This window comes from Candidozyma pseudohaemuli (assembly GCF_003013735.1).
Source record: "Candidozyma pseudohaemuli strain B12108 chromosome Unknown scaffold00017, whole genome shotgun sequence".
NCBI classification, from domain to species: Eukaryota; Fungi; Ascomycota; class Pichiomycetes; order Serinales; family Metschnikowiaceae; genus Candidozyma; species Candidozyma pseudohaemuli.
This window is the reverse complement of record NW_020194451.1, coordinates 137,227-154,302: the sequence shown is the minus strand read 5'-3', so window position 1 is coordinate 154,302 and position 17,076 is coordinate 137,227. Positions and strand designations below refer to the sequence as shown.

Sequence of the window (17,076 nt, the reverse complement as noted above, 5' to 3'; positions counted from 1 at the left end):
CCCACTGTGCATATACTACATCTGAGAGCTCACCACTACCAACCATCTTATCATGACAGAAGACGATAAGCGTGATATTGACGCTTCCACAGAGCCTGTGGCAAAGAAGGCACGCACAGATAACTACGACAAGGGCCTTGCGCCTATCAAGCCAGAGTTTGTGGTGGAAAGTGTCAAAGTGGAAGAGGCTTACGATGATGAGGAAGCTGAAGGTGGAGACAGGGGCCAACAGGAGGGCTCCAAGCGCTCGAAAAAAAAGCGTGGACAGAACAAGAAGAGAGACCTCAAGCAGCAGAAGGAGGAGGTTCGTTTGTGCTCGAGTTTGGTGGATCCTCTGGACCCCAAAGAGTGCAGATTTGGACCAGACAAGTGTAAGAACACCCACGACGTGACATACTATCTTCTGACGAAGCCAGACGATATCGAAGGCAAATGTCCCGTTCAAGTGGCTATTGGGTACTGTCCTGCTGGCTTGAAGTGCCGTTGGTTGAGCAGCCACTACAACAAAGATACAAACGAGCTTCTCAAGGAGGAACCCAAGACAGACAACTACGAGCTCAACAAGATCTCTGCGGACCACCGGATGGACCTTCAGAAGCATCGCTACGTCTTTGAAAAAGCCGACGCCTACAACAAGTACTTGGACTCGTTGGTCAAGAACGATGCTAATGCAAAGAAGCAGGAGGAAGTCAAGGACAATGCTGCTTCATACGTGGAGCCTCCCTTCAAGCCTGCGGAGAAAAAGAGACTCAACTTTGATAGAGCCAAGATTGTCTCGCCGCTCACCACGGTGGGAAACCTTCCTTACCGTCGTTTGATGAAGACTCTTGGTGCGGACGTCACCTACAGTGAAATGGCACTCTCACTCCCACTCCTTCAGGGAACCAAGCCAGAATGGGCCTTGCCTAAAGCGCATGTATCTGAATACCCCGGTTTTGGTGTTCAGCTTGCTGCCAATCATCACCAACAGGCCTCCAAGGCTGCCGAGGCCGTCTACAACGAGGCCTCTCATGTTTCTGAACTCAACTTGAACTGTGGATGCCCTATCGATCTCCTTTACCGCCAGGGCCAGGGATCAGCGCTTTTGGATCAACCAGCCAAGCTTGTTCGTATTCTTAACGGTATGAATGCTTGTTCCGGCGATATCCCAGTCACATTCAAAATCAGAACAGGAACCAAAGACAATAAAAACACCGCAATCTCCTTGGTCAACAGAGTGTTGACCGAGACCGACGTTGCTGCAGTGACGTTGCATGGCCGCTCAAGACAGCAAAGATACACCAGAGAGGCCGATTGGGGCTACGTCGGCGAGGTCGCAAGATCCGTAAAGGAGTTGAACGAGAAGAAACAGGAAAATAAGGATTTGACCGATATCCAGCCAACATGGTTTATCGGAAACGGTGACTGCTTCACCCATGAACAATGGTACGAGGCTGTGAACACGGAAGGCATTGACTCTGTAATGGTTGCAAGAGGTGCACTCATCAAGCCCTGGATCTTCGAGGAAATCGAAGCTCAGCAGTACCTTGACAAACTGGCCACAGAGCGTCTCGAGCATCTTCGTACTTTTGCCAACTTTGCCGTGGAGCACTGGGGTTCCGATGAGTACGGCATTGAGGTTGCTAGACGTTTCCTTTGTGAGTTCATTGGCTTCACACACAGATACATCCCCGTGGGGATTTTGGAGAAACTCCCGCCAAAGTTGAACCAAAGACCACCAAAGTGGCGTGGCAGAAACGAATTGGAGACGCTTCTTGGCTCCACGGACTACAAGGACTGGATCAAGATTACGGAGATGTTCCTTGGAAAAGCCTCGCCAAATTTCCAATTCGTGCCTAAGCACAAGAGCAACTCATACTAATTGGGAAAGTGGTCACTGGGCCGTATATATTAACACACGACGCTTCATCTACGATTTGGGGACTTGTACAGTTTGCATTCTTAAATAATAGCTATCTACTCCTTTTTGAACCCAGTGACCGAGGCGACAGTGGCATCGTCGGTGGTGGCTTCAATGGTGGAAGCACCAGTGGTCTTGGCCTGGGAAGCAGAGTCGTAATCCTTGGACAAGCCCTCGGCCTGCTCCTTCAAGGTGGAGAGCTCCTCATCCTTGGCGGCCAACTCCTTCTTCAACTGCTGAATCTCCTCGCTGTCGCCCTCGGTTGGCGCAATGTCGCCGTGCTCTTTGTTGTAGTCGTCCAACTTATCCTTGGTGAACACCAACTCAGCCACCAACGAGTAGGCTCTGGTGGTGAGAAGCGTCAAGAACAAGGCGAAACCGCAGAGGTACATGTTTCTCTGGGCGTAGAACTTTCTGGCCTGGACCTCCGATCTGTCAATCATGCCACGTTCAGAGCCGGGACCGCTCAAGTCGGTGGTGACAGTGTACACTCTGTTGACCGAGTCGATAAAAAGAACAGCCACAAAGCCAAAGATGCACTTCGTGATGATTTGGACGTGCTCAGAAGTGAAGGGCTTGGAAACGGTGGCCAAAACAGTTCTTCTCACTTTTCTGGGGAAAGGCAACGACAAGATGGTGAAGAAGAGCATCTCCACCACGAGCAAGCCAAACACCAAGCTGTAGTATAATGCCATGATTGTATTAACAAGGAGGAGAAAAAAAAAAGGCAGAGTGACGTGCTTTTATGTGCTGCTGTGCCTGGTAGCAATGACGAGGGCTAGCAAGGCGATTCTGCAGGAGAAGTGCCGCGAGGTGTGCAATCTCAGACGGGCCCAGGGGCCGGATGCGAGTGTCGAAAATCTGTCAAAATGCATTGAGTCTCTTAGTAGCCTAGCGACACCTTAAGGGTAAACGTCACCAAAAAGGGCAATGTGATAAAGAGAATTGAGTATTGCGCAATGAGGCAAATGGCCAAGCAGTCCATCTGAAGGTGCTCTGGCGAGTTTGGATCAGTGTAGAACGCAGTGAAGTAGACCAAGGCTGTGGCATTGGGCAAGCCAAATTCCAAAACCGACACAAATCTTACAAGCTTGTCCTCTTCAAACCAGCCAGCCTTGTAGAGACCTGTCGTGAAGCCCACGCCGAAAATGGGTATGATGATCAATCTGGCGGCAGTCACCATGAGAGCGGTTTTCCAGAAACCAGGCACAATCTGGTTCACCTTGAGTCGAGCAATTGTGGCTCCAAGAAGGAGAAGACCAAGAGGCACAGATGCTGCACCGACATAACTGGCAAGGTCCATGAGGAACGATAATGGCGGCATCTCGTCTGGTGCATCAGGCATGTAGAAGCTAGTCTTGACGAAAAGCGCCTTGAGCGGTGGAGACAAAGCAATAATGAGCGAAACAATCAAGGAGACCGAATTTGGCGCCTTGAAGTTGACAATCGTGTTGAGGAAATACTTCCAGTAGCGCCTTGTACGTGAAACGGGTTTTGTTTCGTCTTCAGCCTTTTCGTTTCTTTCTAGCGGAGCCACACCAATGCCAACGTCGCTAGTGGCCGAATGCTGGCTTCTCACCTCGTTGCTCTTGAGTCTGTCAAACTCACTGTATTCGTGAATAACGTCTTCGACGTCCTGTGACTTGGCTCTTCTCAAGTCCGCTGAACGAGAGGGCGTCTGATGCAAAGAGTAGTAATTAGTGGTACCGGAGGTGTTGGTGCCCCGGCGCTGTCTCATTGACGAGTCCATGGATTCAAGATCATGGGAAATCGCAGAGTGGCCCTCAGTGTCTCGTTGCATGAGGAACTCGTCGTGCTGGCGGGATTCCAGCGGATCTCTAGAAATCTCAGGACGCTTATCCTCAGAACTATAGGTGCTATCGCTTTCAGCACTTCCAGAATGCTGCTCTTTAGCGTGCGGCGTGGAAGCCACAGAATGTAGTTGGCTCGTGTCGATCTCCTCTTCTTCGTCTTGCGGTTTGTCGAGCTCGTCTCTAAAGTCGTACCTGACCAAGCGGAACAAGCCTAGCGAGAACTGGTAGAACACCTGAGAGGCAAGGAAAATACAGACGTAAGCCACGCCCTTATCACCTTCCTCCTCTGTAAAAAGCGACCCCGTTTTGGAGAGGGTTTGTAAATATGCGATGGGGAGATCCGAGATATTGGGGAACAACCCGACAGAAATCAAACCGCCAAACCAGCGTTTGGGCGACTTACATGTGTAATAAATCGCTAGCGACAGCAAGGCACCCACAGAGAACAAGATGGTACCTTCAAAGAAGATGATACCAATGTTCTTGATGTCCGAGTATTTGAGATTTGTAATAACATTGTTGAAAATCAAACAAGGCATGATGGCCGTGACGATAGCGTCCGAGATATCACGGCATGTCGTCACCGTGAGGATATTCCGTCGAGCTAGGTAGAATCCTATGGCTATAATGAAGTAGATCTTGAAGATGGGCTTAACCGAGGCATAGATGATCATGCCAAGAGGAGCACCCATTTTGTCGTCATTCACTGGAGCTCAGGGGAGGAATAAATAAGTGGTATGGGCTGGAAAAAGCCGTTGAGCAGTCCTCTTTATATAATCTCTATCTGTGAAAAGAAAAGTTGTGGGTTGGAGATCGGTGCATGGCTCCTCAGCTGAGTGCAGTTCACAGCAGGTGGAAGCGAGTCGCTAAGGCAAAAAGCTACCATCTAGCCGGGTCCACAACCATTATGGGGTGACTTTGGATTCCGTTGACCGTAAAAAATCATCCTGCTGATGGGTATTTGATTTTGGGGGTTTTGTTGATTTTTGTGTAAAAAATCATTTTTCCGTTGGTTTACCTGAGCCGTGCAAAAGTGTCAAATTCGCAATTTGAAGCCGCTTGTCCCAAAGATAGACACTTGCGCATCCAACGGTGAAACTGAAAAATAATTATTTACATTTGGCAAATCTCTGGCGTAAATGCAAATAAAAAGCCGTTGAAAAATTGGCAGATCTACACATGGTTGCTCAAGATGTTCATTAAAAAGTGGTCCTTGGGGACAATGGCACACAGGCCGGGGTATGAAAAAAAAGACGTACAGTCGAAGAGAAGCAAATCCGGTCGTAAAACAAGTAAAGTGTAGCTTGCGGAGTAAATTGTGAAGAAGCGAATCGTTAGCAGCGCTTGAGGGGATCTTGGATGGGCTATGCCAGGCTAACTCCGAGGGGAATGTGGTGGTTCGGGTTAACGATGTGCTGGAAATGTAGCGCTGCTTTGCAGGAGGTAGCATGGAGCAGTTGCACTCCACAGGAGTTTGCTCCCTGCTTGGTTCTATCCATTGTAGAATCGATGCCTAGTGAGGTCAGTGCCTATGTCGTAGATGCACCGTTCATACGGTTATCTATCCACGGTGAACTGCCTCATTGAGGGAATACACCCCATTAGGTTTCCGCTATGTCAGGAACTCCTTGATGGTGGGAGAGTGCCCAGGGCTATATGTCACCACGTTTGTAATCTCCTGGATCTCAACCTCATCAAGCTCATCCAAGAAGATCTCGAGATCATCGTCATCCTTCAAGCTCAAGGAAGGCATTTCTGGCGAAGAGCAGGCAGAAAAAATGGAGTCCTTGGGAGATCCGTACTCGTGGTCGGAGGAATCATGAACTCTGAAATTCAGCGCTTGCAGCAGCACTTCATCGTCACTATCGTGGTAGGCCAAAGAAGCCTTCTCTAATATGGGTCTGGCAGCTGAACGTTGTGGCACTTGCATGTCTTCAGGAACGGTTTCGAGGAACTGGAGACACGGCTCGTAGTCTTTGAAGGAGGCCATGAGTTAGTCTAATTTCTGGAATAGCGCAGTCCAAAAGGGGCTGGTTGATTTATAGCTCCTGGACTGGGAGGCTGGCTGCGAATCTTGTTCCTGCGTAGGAGCCAGCCACATGCATGGGACCCCCATACTGGAGCAGCGCGAGCTGCGTCAAATGGCTACTTATACTTCCTATTTAGGCAATAGCTGTCAAGCTGACACTGCTGCAAAACCGTGATGAAGTTCCTGACCGCAAAGCGAGGCATGCGTGTCTGCCGATCGTCATTAAGGGGGTCCACCTGAATCATGTTTTTCCCAATGGCGGAAAAGCCTGTTGTAACTTTGGAGTTTGTACGGATTGCTTAAGGGGTCCCAGAGGCTTAGGAGCAACCACTATGGGGTATCATACTCCGCGCGGTGCTCATACTACTGCTATGTTGGGACATGACAATGCCCGCGAGTGGTACGCGTCGCGTCCATTGCGGAATGGGTTCCGACTACATTGTTGACCAGTGGTAGCTGATACATGCCCGTGGGCGGTTGGATTCCATGGTAGCCACTCGATTGCCGCCGTGGAGGCAGCAGCAAACTGAAGTGTCTCTATATTACATTAGTTCTTGGTCTTTTTCTTGGGAGGACGCTCGTCAACGTCGCCCATTGCTTCGTCCGACTCGGAGGCGGAGGCGTTCGAGTCAAACTCCTCTGCAACGTCGGAATCGGATCCAGAGCCAAAGTCTCCGTCCTCGTCACTCTCGTCGTCGCCGGCGCTGCCCATATCCACATCGGCATCGTCGTCGTCGTCATCCTCTTCGTTCATAGCTTTAGCCAACATGGCTTTAGCCATCTTCTCCTCATTCTTCACACGCAAGCCCTTCTCCAGGCAGAATCTTTCCACAGATTCTTGCTCCTCCTTGTCAATATTGGCAAAAACATGCGAGGGACCTGAGCCTCTCAAGTTGACTTCCAAATCAAACGTACGCGAGGCTGAAACTCCTCCGCCTGTACGTGACATGGTGACATTGCTCACCTCAGAGTAAGGAATGTACACTGTAGGCTTTGTCACGAACAAGAAACACCGGTCCAATGGGTACAAGTAGCCCTCGGATGCCTTCAACGAACATGCAACACCGGCTTGCATGAAACGAGACTGGAACGAGCCGGGCACAATCAAGCGGCGCTCCATCAAGCCTTTCAAGCAGTGGGCCATCACCAAGTGCGTCTGTGTGTCGTACTTCTTCTTCAAACGGTCCTTGTACTTGGACTCGTACACATCGTCCGCCAAGTTCAACTCCAACTCAGTCTCCTCCTCTCTCGAGAATTGCAACACCAAAAATGGGTACTTGGTTTGACCTTGTCTCAATGGCGGATCGATCTGCAAGACTATCAAGTGGTGTACGTCATCGGGCTTAGGCAACGAGAAAATTCTCTCGATCTGCTTGTACTGGATCTTGTAATCGTACGTCTTACCACGCAATCTCAAAGACGTGGCGTACATGTCGATATCGTAACGGCCTCTTGGGGTCAAGAACAACACATCGCTGAACGACACAATGGCCTCGCCGGCAACCTGGCCGATGTCTGCCTTGTCCTTGAGCTGGTCGTAGAAGACAGAGGCAGCGCTGACCTCTTCGGTCTCTTCCTGCTGCTGCTTCTCGCCATTTTCACCTTCCACGGTCTTGGTGGTCTCGTTTTCAACGACACCTGGGATGTAGAATCTCATTTCCACCAATTCGTCACCGGCCTTACTGTCGTTGCCCAAGTTGAACTCCACCGCGACCTCGTTTTTACCCGTCAAGTTCGAGTTTGTGATTTCCGAGTATGGAAGCTCAAACGAAGGCTTGTTGTTGACCTGGAACACCAACTCGTTTCTGGCCAAGTCGGTCTGACCCCAGTTCCAGCCTCTCAACGAGTGTTCCTTGTGCTCCAAGGCAATCTGGAAGTTCCTTTGTAGCTCCTGCTTCATCTTGGCAAAATCCTCCTGATCAAAGCCATCGAGCGAAACAACACCCTGGTTTTTCGTCTGCACCCTCAATTCGTAGCCTCTGGAGCCTCTCGACCAGTGAGCAGTGAGGATCTCTTCAGAGGGCAAAAGAAAAGGCTGGTTGTTGGCCGCATCGCCCAGCTGGGCTGCCTTCCAACCAAGACCAGAGTCAGCAATACGCATCCGCCCCGTCAACCGGGACTGGTTGAGGTAGATTTTTTCAAAGTCTGTGTTGACCATGGTAGCGTTGAAGAGAACAGATTTGCCTCAGGTTAAAACGCGTTTCTCTGTGTAGGACGAGTGGTGGGAGGGTGTCAGAGGAGGGAGAATATAGCCATTTGATGGGTTGAATGATGAGTTGGGGGAATTTTTATTTTCTGAAATGTGTTGAATTTTTGGTGATAAAAGTTTCTAGCTACGTCGGGTGTAAAGAGATGGTTGCTGTATATGGTGGTCCTCGTGAAATGGTTGCAAATCGCATCGAGCAGAGGAGTAGTACCGTGCATTTCTTCAGTCGATGGGTGTGATTGGAATGACATGGTTTCATTAGATTTCAGATGATGAACTGAATTAAGAATCCGTTTATTGTGAATATGCTCGTCAGTTTTGTGTAGTTTTGTGTAGATTCATGGATGCACAGTGATTAACGACAACCAAGAGCAGATCCCAACATATTCGCCAGCAATAAGTGTTTCATCCTGGAAGTCTTTAAAAAATAATATGTATGACCTAAATTAAAGCATCTGATTCCTTGGAACTATCTTCACATAGTGCTTTTCTTCACCTCTATCTACCTAAGCTGAGCACTCCCCTCGATACCCCTACACCAAGACCTAGTGTCGTTCCCAAAAAATACAAATTCAAGCAAATCCAAAAACCAAAACTTTCCCCCAACCCACCTCACCTCATCTTCAATCTCTGCCGCCAAGGCCTAACCTACACTTAGCTCACACTGCGGCGGTTGCAAATCAACATACCCACCCACCTCTACGACCGTCTACACCCAAAACATTCTCAAAAACCCAAAACCGCCATTTCCACCCAACTACCGTTTCCACCTAACATGCATACATTCCTCATTTCGAATCCACCTTTTTAAAGCCCACTTGGCCTCGCCGGAACCGGAGTGAGTCAATAGGTGCGACTACACACAACGGAAAATTTCCACCATCATTCTTCTTCAACATGGTTAAAGCAGGTGTTTTGGGCGCCACAGGATCTGTGGGCCAGCGTTTCATCTTGTTATTGGCTGAGCACCCCGAATTCGAAATCCACGCTTTGGGTGCTTCGGCTCGTTCTGCTGGAAAACCTTACAGAGACGCAGTCACCTGGAAACAGACTGCCTTGTTGCCAGAAGTGGCCAGAGGTATCGTCGTTGAGGAGTGCAAACCTGAAGGCAAATTCGCCGAGTGTGACATTGTATTCTCCGGCTTGGACTCGGACTACGCTGGCGAGATCGAAAAGGCTTTCGTCAATGCTGGTTTGGCTGTGATCTCCAACGCTAAGAACTACAGAAGAGAGCCCGAGGTGCCTTTGATTGTGCCGATCGTCAACCCTGAGCACTTGTCGGTTGTCGAGAAGAAGGTTGCCGACGCCAAGAAGCAGGGCAAGAAGGAGGGCTTCCTTGTGTGTATCTCCAACTGCTCCACGGCTGGTTTGGTCGCTCCATTGAAGCCTTTGGTGGAGAAGTACGGCCCTATTGACGCCTTGACCTCCACCACGTTGCAGGCGATTTCTGGTGCTGGTTTCTCGCCCGGTGTTTCTGGAATCGACGTCTTGGACAACATTGTGCCATACATTGGCGGTGAGGAGGACAAGATGGAGTGGGAAACCAGAAAGATCTTGGGCCACCCCAATGCCGACAACACCGCCTTTGATCTCTTGGACGAGGAGAAAATGAAGGTCAGTGCTCAGTGCAACAGAGTCGCTGTCAGTGACGGCCACACCGAGTGTATTTCCTTCAGATTCGCCAACAGACCTGCTCCTTCGGTCGAGGACATCAAGAAGACCATGAGAGACTACGTCTGTGACGCCGCCAAGTTGGGCTGTGCCTCTGCGCCAAAACAGACCATCCACGTTTTGGAGGAGCAGGACAGACCCCAGCCTCGTTTGGACAGGGACAGAGACGCCGGTTATGGTGTTTCCGTGGGCCGTGTCAGAGCCGACCCTGTTTTGGATTTCAAGATGGTTGTGTTGTCCCACAACACCGTCATTGGTGCTGCCGGTGCCGGTATTTTGATTGCCGAGATTTTGAAGGCCAAGAACGTTATCTAACGGTTTGACCGATGTACATATACCCAATCCATGATTTAGGAAGTGTTGCCGTAGAGGGAGGGGCAGGAGGAAATGATATAATTGGGGGAGGACCAGGAAGTGGGACGAAAAGGTGATACGATTTGTACGACTTTGTATGAGGTGAAAAATTTGGTGCTTGGGGTATATAATGCAAGTTTCCCAAAAGGTACTAGAAGCGACTATCCGATATTTCCAATTCACTGTCTTCAATGCCAAATAATGTCATCCATCGATTTGAAATTCGTAAATTAGCAGCCATTCAAGCTCGTTTGGTGTGCCCCACATAAACGCACAAACCATATACCTCAAACCATCACCTTTAAGACCAAAACAAAACCACCCATTTTTTACAATCCCTCCAACTTCATCATTATCCCATCTCTAAAATCTAATGATATCATTTATCTCCCCCGGACCACCCCACCTCTACCTCATCACCACCCTACCATTCGCACCTACATCTACATATCAACTACATACCATCTAAATGGACTTATCGAGGTGCCTCCAGCCCGTCGATCTCAGTGCCATTGACGACCACGTCTTCGAACTCCACGTGACACACCACCCTCCAGACGCCCAGACCCTCGGCTACGTAGACAAATCAACAGACAAGCTCCACCTCTCTTTGGCTAGTGGAGATGAGGTAACCATCCAGCAAAGCCGATCGTCTCTTTCAGGACAGGCGCTGAGTACAGGATTTGTGTGCTGGCAGCTGGCAAGGTACTTGGTGGACTGGCTTTTGGACGAAGGTTGTCCGTTTTCTGGATTCTTCAGAACCCCAGATATCAAGGTGCTAGAACTAGGTGCTGGGGTCAGTGCATTGTTGGCAGCCGTGCTAGGACCAAAATGCAAGAAATACGTTGCCACCGACCAGAAACCACTTCTCAAGCTCATGAGGCTGAATTTCGAGGAAAACGTGGTTTCCAGACGCTGGACCTCCAGAACGCTAGAATGGCTGCAAACTGGGAAAGCGAGCGATACATCCATAGACATTGTGGAGCTCGACTGGGAGAAACACGACCTCCATGAGATTTTCGATCTTTTGGACGGATTCCCGGATTTGGTGATCGCCACAGACACAATTTACAACGAGTACCTTGTGCCTTTTTTCGTAGAGACGCTAGCGGCCCTGATGGGTCCTGCCTCCAAGGCGTTGGTTACTGTTCAGTTGCGAGATGAGAGTATCACCACCAGGTTTGTGGAGCAGTTGGCAGCACACAGTCTCTGCGTTTACACCATTGAGGACCAATACCTCCCGAAAGCATTGTTGGCTGGCTTTGCCGTGTACTATATCACCAAATAAACGACCGTAAATGCTGATCACGTGACCGCGCACGTGACCATCACCATATCACCGCAGAACTACTCAATCCACATACAACCAACCATCCATGTCTGCTCCACAAGGCGGTCTTCAGACGGCCCGGACTGCTGGTCCAAACCAGTCAGGGTACGATCCCAAACGTGGACGCAAAAAGCCTCCCAGCAATGGCCAGTCCAGGAAGCCAGGCCGGCCTAGCAACCAGAATGTGTACGTTAGACCCAAGAGCTCCAGGAATGACGGCAGCAAAACCACGTATAGACGGCCACGTGATGGTCAGCGGGCCGCCTCGGGACCTTCTAGCACCCAAGGTCCGCCAGATCAGGTGAAACAAGAACAGAGCCTGATTTTCAGCCAGGGTCAGAACCAGAACCAAGGTCTACTGCGACGCCTACGAGGCCACAAACCGCATGTCTACGTGAAGCCTACGCCGAATAACCAAAATACTGATAATGGCGAGCTCGGCTCTTTGTTTGACGATCCTTCAAGCTACGGGTTTCTGGCACAGTCTAAACCCAGAGCCCAACGGCCCGTACCTAGATTTATGCTTTCCCAGCCCAGAATGTTGATCACGCCCGAGTTCAAGCCCAATGAGTGGGACAAACAAAACCAGGAGAAGATGCTCGAAATAGAGGCATCCAACGCTGGGAGAGACTACCAAGGCATATACGAGGACTTCCAGAAAATGAGGGATACAGAGCGGAAGAAGATGGAGGAATTGGGACTAGTGGACGCTGAAAACACTACAAAGGACTTGAACGAGGCCATTGTGTTCCAGGGAACCTGCCTCGACATGTGTCCCGTGTTTGAAAGGGTCCGTCGAGCACTAGAGAACAACGTGAAGTCGCTTGAAAAAGACCCAGTTACAAACAAGATTTCTCGAGAGAGAGCCGTCAAAGCATTCTCGCGTCCTGCTGCGGGCCAACCACCTCTGATGCCTTCAGACGTGAGACCACCACATGTTCTTCAAAAAACACTAGACTACATTACAGAGAATGTCTTGGAGCAACTTCCCGAAGCACACTCATTCATTTGGGACAGAACTAGATCTATAAGACAGGACTTCATTTATCAGAATTTTTATGGCCCCGAGGCCATTGACTGCAACGAGCGGATCGTGCGTATCCACTTGCTTTCCTTACACATAATGGCAGGTAGCGACGTGGAGTATTCACAGCAACAAGAGCTTGAACAACTTAACAAGGCTCTTCAAACTCTTACGGAGATTTACCAGGACGTCAGAAACCACGGCGGTATTTGCCCCAACGAGGCAGAATTCAGAGCATACCAGTTAATCAGCCATTTCAGAGACCCTGAGTTGGAGCGAGAGGTTCAGACGCTCCCTGATGAAATCCTTAAGTCAAAGCAAGTTCAGCTCGCCCTCCGACTTCGAACACTAATGTCCCAAAATAATGTCATCGAAAGAGGGTACTCTAATTCAGTCGGAGCTCTCAACTTTTTCGTCGAGTTCTTCCGTCTAGTCTACCACCCTGAAACGCCCTTCCTTCTTGCATGTTTACTCGAGACTCACTTCAACGAGTACCGCTTTTACGCCCTCAAATCCATGACCAGAGCTTATCATACAAAAGGCCGTGCATTCTTAGCCACCTCGCTTCAAGAAATGCTAGGTTTTGACTCAATTGCAGACTTAGTTTCTTTTGTGGAGTATTACGAGGTCGACACGTTCTATGAAGATGGTAACCTTCTAGTCGACTTGTTCAACAAGGAAAAGTTGGAAACAAAATACAAACTCAATTGCTACAACGACAAGCCAAAACTTTCTCAAGCATACTCCGAACAATTAAATGCCAAATCCAAGGGTCTCAGATACAAGGATTATGTCAACTCTGGTCTCTCCAATGCGGACTTGCAGCTCAAGAGAACTACACAACCCATCATCGCCCTGGTTCCCAAAAAGCCCATCAAGGCATCTAATGCATCCAAGGCAGCCGATTCTATGACATCCGTATTTGGTACATTTGGCCTGGAGCCCGCCAAAGACTCATCTCAGACATCAGCCAATAACCAGACTCCTTCACTGTTTGCTTTTGGACTGGCACCGTCATCTTCTCAGTTTGGGCAGCCTGCGCAGCCATCCAAGGGATTTGGCGGGTTTGGCCTGGGCTCAGGCTTTGGATCTGGTTTCAGTCTGACACCACAAAGTACGCTGAATGTGGGCTCCTTGAACCTCGAGGACTTTTTGAAATCACAAAATGGCTCGGCACCGAAAGCTGACACTAAACAACAACCCACTAGTGTTTTTGGACAAGCTTCAGCCAAAGTGGAGACCCCAGTTGAAGCTCCCAAAGCCGCAATTACACCAAAGGAGCCACTCATTAAATCAGAAGACCCCGCTGCAACAGATAAGGCTGCACCCAAGGTCACCTTTGGCGCTGCTGTCAGCTATCCTTTTGACTCAACAGCGCAACCAAATAAAGATTCGGGTTTCCAACCAAAGGTTGTTGATTTGAAGGAGGAGAAAGCGCCAACATTCAGCTCCACGCCATCGCTTCCAGCATTAACGAAACCAGCACCACCTATAGAGACAGCACCACCAAAGTTTGAGCCCAAACCGGCCCCTGCGTTGCCAGTGGTCTCTACACCATCGAAGATTACAGATATGAAGAACTATCCCAAAGCAGTGCAGGCCACATTCGATGATATCCTTGCTCAGGTTGTTGACGAAGAGCTCCACAAGATGCTTCCTCGAATCATCAAGTACGAAAATAGAGCTACTGAGAGGCAAAAGTTGATTGGCGGTCTCGCGAACGAACTTTACAAGGCATTCTTAGACGAGGTCACATATGAGTCAGCTTTGAGAGCCCAAGCTGATAACTTCCTGAAGAAGCTAGCCGTCAAGAAAACCCTTCAAGCTTTGCGTTCAAGCTATGAGAAAAAGAAGGCCAGCAATAGTCAAAGAAAGCAGAAGCTCCAGGAGCTTCAATCGATTTCCTTCAAAAGGCCATTGCTCAAGAGAGTCTCACTGTCAAGCTCTATGGATGGACTGTTTAGAAAGAGAGTCCATCATTCTCCAAGAAACGAGAGCTTCCAGCACATGAGTGAGAAGCAACTGGCGATCGAGGATCTTTGGAAACCGATCAATCTCGACAAATTCGTCGATACATGTGCTTCCAACATAAAAGCCCCCAATGTTATCGACATCAAGTGCTTGATGATTGTCGAGGATTGGGCATTGGCATACTCGAAATGGTTAAACACGAAATTCAACTTGCTGGTCTCTGAAGACGGCCAATTTTACAGAAACACCGTGGCCAACAGCAAAATCAAGCTCGATATCGAGAGTTTACCCAGCGGTAATGTCCTCAAAGAAAGCTCGTTTAACCATAGTGCCTTTTTGGTTTTTGAATGTGGCCTTGCTGACCAGAAACAGGCAGAACGGTACGGGAGCTTGCAGGCCAAGCTCGAGCGAGACGGAAGCATTCTTCACAAGCTTCTCCAAATATGCAACCGTTATTGCCTTTACAAGGTGCAAGTTCTTTTAGTACTTTGGGACACACAAGGTGTGAGATTGGGACCTCAAGAGGTCAAACAGCTAATGCGTCTCGAGGAGATTCCGAAAGACATTGTGCAAGATTTGGTTCTCTGCGACATGTCGTCTAGCGAGGAAAGTGTTTCGGAGACTCTCAACAAGGGAATGGCAAGGATGAGCGAGCGGTTCAAGGGTAAGCTTACTGCTCGTGGAATCAAGAAGAAGGCCAAACTAGAGGCCGAGATGGAAAGGAGGAAACGGAAGGAAGAAGAGGAGTCCAGAAGGATGAGAACCACTGAGGAAGCCGAGACCACTTTAAGGGCCAAGGAAGCAGAGGCACTTAAAAGGGCAGAACAAAGCCGGCAGATGGGCTATCTCAACAAGCACATCAACAATCTGATGGACTTGAGCAATGCATCGTTCCGCACAGCCGCCAACACGACTCGTGGTTTCAACACCACTTTGGGGAACAACACCATGCTCAATCTTAACAATTCCTTCTTGAATCATGACACCAAGGACATGTCCGTGCTCGGTTCGTTTGGGCCCAATGTGAGCGTTTTGGAGGAAAGCACACCGTTCGGATCTCCCGGAGGCAGAAATTCCCGTGGTCCGAAAAAGGTAGATGAGCTTCGGGAACTCACCGCGTCGATCCGGGCCCGTTACAAAAAATCAGCCTGATGTACTTTATCACAGGTGGAGATTTTGCAGCCACGGGAGCGGACCTGCACACTGGGGGTTGTGAGTATTGAGCAGGTTTAGTGAGGAAAGCGAGTGAGAAAGTGAACAAATATCGGCTCCTGGCTATTCCGAAGCACCCTGCCCCACCACAAAAAACACCAAGAAAAAGCCGGGAAATGGACTATTTCAAAGACGCTGCAAAGAACTTCTCTTTGTACGATGCCAAGGCGTACGTCCGTAAAGCTCAGAATGGTATGTAGCAATAATGATACTCAAACCAAATCAGTACTAACCACAGTCGCCATGAACCTTTCAGAAATGGAGGCCAAGGTCCGTGAGGCTACCAACAACGAGCCTTGGGGTGCCTCGACCACATTGATGGCTCAGATCGCCGCCGGTACCTACAATTACAGAGAAAGAGAAGAGATTCTCAGCTTTGTCTTTAGAAGATTCACTGAAAAGGCTGCCAACGAATGGAGGCAAATCTACAAGTCTTTACAATTGTTGGACTACCTTGTGAAGAACGGATCTGAGCGGATTGTCGACGACGTGCGGGCCAACTTGTCGTTGATCCAGATGTTGAAGTCGTTCCACTACATTGACTCCAAGGGTCGTGACCAGGGCATCAATGTGCGTAACCGTTCCAAGAACCTTGTTACTTTCTTGAACGACGACGCTTTGATCCGTTCCGAGCGTAAAAAGGCGAGAGCCAATCAGAAGAAGTTTGGCGGTGTGTCCTCTGCTGCTTTTGGCGGTGCTTCTTCCATCACCACAGGCTACGGCCAGGAAGACGGCGACTTCACTTCCAGAGTGTACGGTGACGGTGGCGTTTTTGGCGCTCGTTACGACGACCCTGCCGACGAATATAGAAACGGCAGCTCTGGAAACGACAACTACGAGGAATACGACGTGGAGGCCACCTCTTCCAACCCTGGCCGCTCCAAGAGCACCACGGGCTCTTCGAAGGTGAATGCCACTGCCAAAAAGGCCGCTCCTGAGCCTGATCTTTTGGGCGACTTGGTGAACTTTGACGATGACGCTGGCACCAGCGCTCAGGCTTCCAGCACGGCTGCTCCTGCTGCTGCCGCCGCTGACGACGACGATGACGATTTCGACGACTTCCAGGCTGCTCCCTCCCTGAACAACACCGGCAGTCTCCTGAACAACTTGGCCAGTCTCTACGTTTCACAGCCAGCTGCTGGCCTGAGGCAGCCTTCACAGACGTATCAGCAGCCAACCTACACGCCTGCCAGCAGCAATTCGTTCGGTGGTGCTGTTCTGACGGGCCCAGCCAAGCCTTCTGCCAACAACGATGCTTTCTCGTCGCTCTTCTCCAGCGCTAAGACTAAAACCACACACAAGCCTGCTGCCAAGACGAGCCAACCGAAGGAGCAGGACGATGACTTTTTCGGTTCTCTGAGCAGCCAGCCAGCGCAGCCCAGCCAACCCAGCAAGCCCGCCAGCAACGGTAACAACAATGGCGAGATTGACTTGTTGAGCTTTTAGTCTACGAACACTGCTGCCAGGACGAACGCTCTCCTGGTCATCCGAAAATGTGAAAATGTATATTCGTGTCTGGCTGTTAAGTAGATATTCAGGGCCATGGACCATACGGGCGCCACTCG

At 49.7% G+C, this 17,076-nt stretch overlaps 8 protein-coding genes across 8 annotated transcripts; 4 read left to right on the top strand and 4 right to left on the bottom strand.

The window, feature by feature from the left end:
* Window positions 1-52: 52 nt before the first annotated feature.
* Window positions 53-1,861, top strand: C7M61_004745 (tRNA dihydrouridine synthase; the record flags this gene model as incomplete). The annotated part of the gene is made up of 1 exon (XM_024860062.1): window positions 53-1,861. One exon carries the CDS (start codon window positions 53-55, stop codon window positions 1,859-1,861), a length of 1,809 nt encoding a protein of 602 aa, XP_024711812.1.
* Window positions 1,862-1,956: 95 nt separating this feature from the next.
* Window positions 1,957-2,595, bottom strand: C7M61_004744 (uncharacterized protein; the record flags this gene model as incomplete). The annotated part of the gene is made up of 1 exon (XM_024860061.1): window positions 1,957-2,595. One exon carries the CDS (start codon window positions 2,593-2,595, stop codon window positions 1,957-1,959), a length of 639 nt encoding a protein of 212 aa, XP_024711811.1.
* Window positions 2,596-2,783: 188 nt separating this feature from the next.
* Window positions 2,784-4,406, bottom strand: ECM3 (putative ATPase; the record flags this gene model as incomplete). The annotated part of the gene is made up of 1 exon (XM_024860060.1): window positions 2,784-4,406. The coding sequence occupies one exon, from the start codon at window positions 4,404-4,406 to the stop codon at window positions 2,784-2,786; it is 1,623 nt and encodes a 540-aa protein (XP_024711810.1).
* Window positions 4,407-5,326: 920 nt separating this feature from the next.
* On the bottom strand, window positions 5,327-5,704 carry C7M61_004742 (uncharacterized protein; the record flags this gene model as incomplete). Its single annotated transcript, XM_024860059.1, has 1 exon — window positions 5,327-5,704. One exon carries the CDS (start codon window positions 5,702-5,704, stop codon window positions 5,327-5,329), a length of 378 nt encoding a protein of 125 aa, XP_024711809.1.
* A 586-nt stretch (window positions 5,705-6,290) lies between these two features.
* On the bottom strand, window positions 6,291-7,901 carry POB3 (FACT complex subunit; the record flags this gene model as incomplete). Its single annotated transcript, XM_024860058.1, has 1 exon — window positions 6,291-7,901. One exon carries the CDS (start codon window positions 7,899-7,901, stop codon window positions 6,291-6,293), a length of 1,611 nt encoding a protein of 536 aa, XP_024711808.1.
* Window positions 7,902-8,846: 945 nt separating this feature from the next.
* HOM2 (aspartate-semialdehyde dehydrogenase) lies at window positions 8,847-9,935 on the top strand (the record flags this gene model as incomplete). The annotated part of the gene is made up of 1 exon (XM_024860057.1): window positions 8,847-9,935. One exon carries the CDS (start codon window positions 8,847-8,849, stop codon window positions 9,933-9,935), a length of 1,089 nt encoding a protein of 362 aa, XP_024711807.1.
* Window positions 9,936-10,443: 508 nt separating this feature from the next.
* Window positions 10,444-11,262, top strand: C7M61_004739 (S-adenosylmethionine-dependent methyltransferase; the record flags this gene model as incomplete). Its single annotated transcript, XM_024860056.1, has 1 exon — window positions 10,444-11,262. One exon carries the CDS (start codon window positions 10,444-10,446, stop codon window positions 11,260-11,262), a length of 819 nt encoding a protein of 272 aa, XP_024711806.1.
* Window positions 11,263-11,350: 88 nt separating this feature from the next.
* Window positions 11,351-16,957, top strand: SAC3 (Sac3p; the record flags this gene model as incomplete). The annotated part of the gene is made up of 3 exons (XM_024860055.1): window positions 11,351-15,348; window positions 15,615-15,703; window positions 15,750-16,957. The coding sequence occupies 3 exons, from the start codon at window positions 11,351-11,353 to the stop codon at window positions 16,955-16,957; spliced, it is 5,295 nt and encodes a 1,764-aa protein (XP_024711805.1).
* Between the last annotated feature and the right edge of the window lie 119 nt (window positions 16,958-17,076).